The 5,296-nt window shown below is 50.2% G+C and overlaps 1 protein-coding gene across 1 annotated transcript in view; it reads right to left on the bottom strand.

The window, feature by feature from the left end:
* Positions 1 to 5,291, bottom strand: part of LOC104082799 (BCL-6 corepressor-like) — a gene marked incomplete at both ends in the record, with an annotated part of 10,925 nt that extends 5,634 nt beyond the window's left edge. Inside the window, 3 exons of the mRNA XM_009586046.1 lie at positions 2,641 to 2,824; positions 3,249 to 3,302; positions 3,999 to 5,291. Coding sequence (XP_009584341.1) covers positions 2,641 to 2,824; positions 3,249 to 3,302; positions 3,999 to 5,291 — 1,531 coding nt within the window. The remainder of the gene's footprint in view (positions 1 to 2,640; positions 2,825 to 3,248; positions 3,303 to 3,998) is intronic.
* Positions 5,292 to 5,296: the final 5 nt, after the last annotated feature.

The following is a 5,296-nucleotide window of genomic DNA, read 5'->3' as shown; positions in this document are numbered from 1 at the left end:
CGCAGTCCCCGCCGGCGGCCCCGCCGAGGCAGCGGCAGAGGAGCCCTGCAAGCCGGCTCTGTGCCACAATCACAGCTTCGGTTGAGGTTTTCCTCTTCCCTGCCGACACCGGGCAGGTGAAGTGCTCGCAGTGCGGGTCACGCCTAACAGCTCGCCGGTTTTGCTCCTAAAATTCCCCGCTCACACACGTAAAGACATGCCGCTTGGCTTTTAGCCAGCGCTGGACGAACGCTATGTAAAAGGAGGTGAAAACATCTTTTCAGCAGCAAGATCATTTGCAGGAGGCAGAAAGGAAAACGGAGGAGGTTGCAGACCATCAGCTAGTTCCCGTTCGAGAGCTTTAAAGCCAAATGCACCAACAGGGTGGTTAGAAACTGGAGGGAAAGGGAAGGCAAGAGATAAGTAGCCCCGGCTCTCGCTGGTGATAAACGAAGGGGAAGAGCAAGCAGAGCGCATCGCCCCTTTGCCAGTCGCTCGATGAGAGACGCATCAAGACTGCTGGCGGCTCAAGCCCCGCCAGAGCCCAAGGCACTACACTGGAGGCATTCGAGAAGTGTGAAACTCGGCTTCCTGATTTATCAGCTGCTATCCCGAGGGGCAGGAGGTGAACCACCACAATAAAAAACTTTTACTGAGAACTGAATCTGTATCGGTAAGTACTGGTGGCTGTACAGCCGGGCATACAGAAGAGGAGCTCCCTCAGCAGAACAGATCTGCGCTTTTAGGAGTTTAGACATCCGGCCAAACTCTGAAATAGCCTGTTAAGTCAGAGCTAATTAGAAGAGGAGAGGAACGAACTAACGTAAGACTGAACATGCTTTCCCTGCTTCCAACAGTCTCAAACACATTTTAGCCAGCAGATTCAAGTGCTGGAGACCTCACTAAATGATGAATTTAAGGACGCACCATATCAACAGCCTTTTGCAAGGATGGCAGGGGGGGTGTTTCAGCAAACAACTCTTCCTCCCCGCAGCCCACCCGGGCAGCATGCCCTATGCCCCAGGCCCCCCGAGCAGGCTCCCCCTCCTTCCCCTGCGCCGATCCCTAACCCCGCAGACCACCGTCCCCCTCTCCCCCGCCCCGACCCATCTCGCCCTGCTGCCACAGCAAGCTAGCAGCACCCTGCTGCTGCTGCTGCTCTTTACGCTTTCCAGCACACACAGGGTGGGATTTAATGGAGGATGTCACCAGGGTGCCTGCAGCCCTCCAAGGAGAAAGGGGGGGGCTGCAAGGGGGAGAGCCAGGGCGGCAGCCTGCCAAGCTCTTGGCTTTAGCACGGGGACTGCAACGGCAGCAGTGCCTCCATCCCCGAGGCTGCCTCGATACAGCTTGGAGAAGGCAAAGCCCGCTCAGCTTCCAGGGGCTCAGCCCCTCCCCACCTTGGTACCTTCTGCACTTCCGCAATTAAAACTTTCCCTTGCTATTTTGATTTTTGTTGAGGCTGTTATTTCAGTGACAGCAGTATCACAGTAACTTGATTTAGGTGAGTAACCTAGCAAGTACAATTGATGAGCATGCTCTCTGCCAAAAGCATTAAACAAAGACCAGAACAATAATACAAAGTTATTATATTGCCTGAATGAAATTTTCTACTAGCCTTACTCAGGAATCTCCACCTACAGAAGAGCACACTTAACCACCGAGTAACAGAGTGCACGCACACACACGGAAGACGCAACCTGCAGTGTGTTTCCTCTTGTTTTGCAATACTTTCAGCATCGATTTTTTTTCTGAGCTGTTAAAAACAAAGTAACAGCAGGAGGAAGTGATCCATTCCTTAATTATATAGGTAAAAGAAAAAAATTTGGGAAACCGATGGAAGCCAGATGCTTACCGAAAAAAAAAAAAAAAAAAAAAGTGCTTTTTCTTGCATACAGTTAAAAAAACTAATACCATTTATTTATTTATTTTTAAGTTTGTCTTGCTTTTAGGGCAGGGTTGCTAGCACACATTTTCCATAGTCCTCTGATACCTTGCCACAGCCTAGAGGGAGCAAGCAGCCAGCCCCATGGGGAATTTCGCAGCCCCCCGCCTGCCCTCAAGAACCTGCATCAGCCGGGCACACATACCCCCCAGCCACTGCAGTAAGAAGTCACCCAGGCAAACTAGCTTCTCACAGTTTGGGGTTCTACAGCCAGCTTTTATGGATAAACCAGCCTGGCAGATCACGTGCTTTCCCGCTCCCCATCACCCTTCTGTCCTCCATCCTTGCTTTGCCTGGAAGCTGCAATATTGGCACCTCCCAGAGCTACAGCACCTTCAGGAAGCTGAACTTCTTGCTGCCTCTCACTCCTCCCCCACCTCCTTTCTGCATTTAAAACATAGCCTTAGACCTTTGCTTTCACTGGTTGATGTGGTACCCCATCAATGGAAAGGACTATCTCTTTAAGACAGTAACTTCGGTGACAGTTAACTATCTCCTGAAAAGCAAGTTCAACCATAACCAGTAACTTGCAGACCCCAAAACAAGCACGGAGAGCACCAGCCACGGCAGCTCCGTACCTGCAGAGCCTGAGGTCAGTGACTTTAACCAGCAACACCGCGAGCACACGAAGATTACGCTGCCCGCGCAGCTCTGCTGCAAGCTGCCGCGGCACAGAGACACGTACGCGCTTCAGAAAGCCATCTAAATTCGCTTACATCTGTCATTGTCATTTTGGTCAGGAATGGCATCTTCCAGAGCGACAGACTTTGGCTTCTTTTCACTGTTTCCTTTCAAGTTTTCCCAGTCTGCCTGGCTGAATCTGCAGACCTCTGAGTCTTTGGTAGCTGTTTGGCCTTCTCTCTCTTTCATCTCCAACTCTGAGAAGCGCATCATTGCACGCTAGAAAGAGAATTGATATGAAAAAAAAGTCTTGCGATAAAAGCTACTTCATTTACCTTACCTTATATGAAAGCATTTCCAAAGAAAAATCGGCTCAAAACCAAGGTTTGAGATAGGGTAGAAGTTTAACACACCTGACTTGTAAAACAGTGTTCTAGCATCTATATGCAAATAGCCACACAATTCTTTCATATATAAGTGTATATATATAAAAGATATATATAAACGTATACTGTATATAAAACAAAAACATTCCATTTTGGAGGTAAAAAGAGACAAAAACAAAAAGAAAAAAAAAACAACACAAAACCGTACAATGAATAAAGACGACCATGGCCCACAAACTTCCCTTTGTGTATTTGGAAATGAAATTTAACTCAAAGGTTTATGTAAGAGTCTAGTAATAAAAATTTGAAGAACTGACCTCACAGTAAGCAGCAGGTAGACATAAAATACTGTCCTCTTGTAATCCTTCCATCTATGTAATTAAAATGGGCACTCAATGGATCATTTAGATAATTTCATCCATTTTTATAAGCATAAACCAATTCTTTTCTTAACAATGCAAAACAATTTGGCTTAACTCATCCCTTCATTAAAAGTAAAATACCTTAAGGATATTCCTATACAGTATCTGTCTGTCATCCCTCAGCATCAACCTCAATACCGCTCCTACTCTTTCCTACGCGTTCGCTTGGCGCAAACGTTGCCTGAGACCCGCTAATACATGGCTGCGACTCCTCTCCATCAAACAGCACGTTTGGCATGCTAATCACAACTTCTGGGTACGCTTTGCTAGCTGGCACTACAGGCCAGCTGAGAAATTACAGCCATCGCTAGCGCCAAGGTAACATGCATGCCTGTCCGACTCCCCTCCATAACTGCACAAACATTTCATACGTACATTAACATTTTTATCACATCTTAGCAAAGCCCTTTAAAGCTTACTAGCGCGTACATACGTAAAAGCCATACATACTATTCTTTACATCGTCTCGCTCTCATTAACAAACTTACTTTGCTACTTAAAACCGTTTCTGGCGAGCACGTCCTAACAAAAAAATTTCTGATTTCCCCACCTGCGTTGCTTCTCTCAACTTTAATACTTGACTGCGACTTGCAACAGAGAAATAACGACAAAAAGCGCGGCGGTCGTTGGACCGCGCGGACTCACCTGCAACGCCCGCTGCTCCCGGCTGAGCTGGCTGGAGTCTGCGTACAGTTCGGTCGTCACACACTTGAATCGGTCACCTACGTAACCGGCAGAGTTTGCGATCCTCTTGGCCAACTTAGACGGCTTGGGTTTCAATATTTTGCCATCGGCAGATTCTGCGTCGTCGGCTCCGTCTTTGGTATAGGTCTGGTTGGCGTCGATGCTCGGCGGTGCGGTCCCCATGCAGAATGGCTTTGCGTCCTCCTGCACCTTGCCAAAAGCCAGAGCCGGAGCGTCGCTCTCGTGAGCGCTTTCCAAGAAAGCGGGCGAAGGCTGGACCGTCACTCTCTCTTTAGGCTGGCTCACAGATAAATCTTCTTTCCTTAAGCCGAAAACCGATGAACTCTGGGCTTGCTTGAAATTATAGCTTTCGTGAAGATCGTTATTTCTTCCAAACTCCTCTCTCATTACAATAAAATCTCTGTGCTGCGACGGCTGCTCTACCTTGTGCTTTGTAGGGTCATTAGCCTGATTACTGCTTTCCGTAGCAAAGCTGGCTTTCGTTACGTTTGCGTCGCTTTTAGCCTCTTGCTCGTCTCGCAGAAGATCCGGAAAGAGGTGTTTGTCACTTTTGGCCGAGTTTTTACCGTGGCCGGAGCTCTGGTGCAATTTCACGCTCTTGTCGCCGGGTACTTCGAAATGCATCTTCCCGCTGCTCTCCAGGAGCTCTGGCAACCGGCCCCGCAGAGCCGGGTCCTCGTAGCGGACCCTCTCGTGAGACCGCGACCTCCTTTCCGCCTTCTCCTCCTTATTGATCTCCAAAGCCGAATGCTGCAGCAGCATGGGGTGCACCATCCCCATCCCCAGCGCGTCCTGGTAGGTCATGAACCCCCCCCGCCCCGACGGCAGGCTGTAGGGGAGGCCGGGTTTGGGAGCCAGGTGGCCAGGGTAGAGGCTGCCGTTGGGCAGCAAGACAGGGTGCGGATACACGTGTCCTTTCCCATGGAGGGAGAGAGGGCTGATGGCTATCCCCTCCGGCACTGGGTACGGCAGGTAACTCCTGGGGTACGGCAGAGGCGGGGAGCGAAACGCCTCGTTGGGTGGCAGGAAGATGGGGCTGGAGGCCAGGGCGGTCTCGCTCGCCTTGAAGTTGGCTTCCTGGCTGCAGGATTTGGCCACCTTATTGCTGTGTTTTGCAGGGGTGGCGACAGGCTGCCCGACGTGCTGTATGACCGAGGCGGTGCTCTCTGCGGAGCCCCTGGCCGTCTTGGCGCAATCCACGTTGGCGTTGGGAGCCGGCGACGCCGACGCCGGCCGCC

This window comes from Fulmarus glacialis, unplaced genomic scaffold (genome assembly GCF_000690835.1).
Source record: "Fulmarus glacialis isolate BGI_N327 unplaced genomic scaffold, ASM69083v1 scaffold22399, whole genome shotgun sequence".
NCBI classification, from domain to species: Eukaryota; Metazoa; Chordata; class Aves; order Procellariiformes; family Procellariidae; genus Fulmarus; species Fulmarus glacialis.
This window is presented reverse-complemented; position numbering and strand designations above follow the sequence as displayed.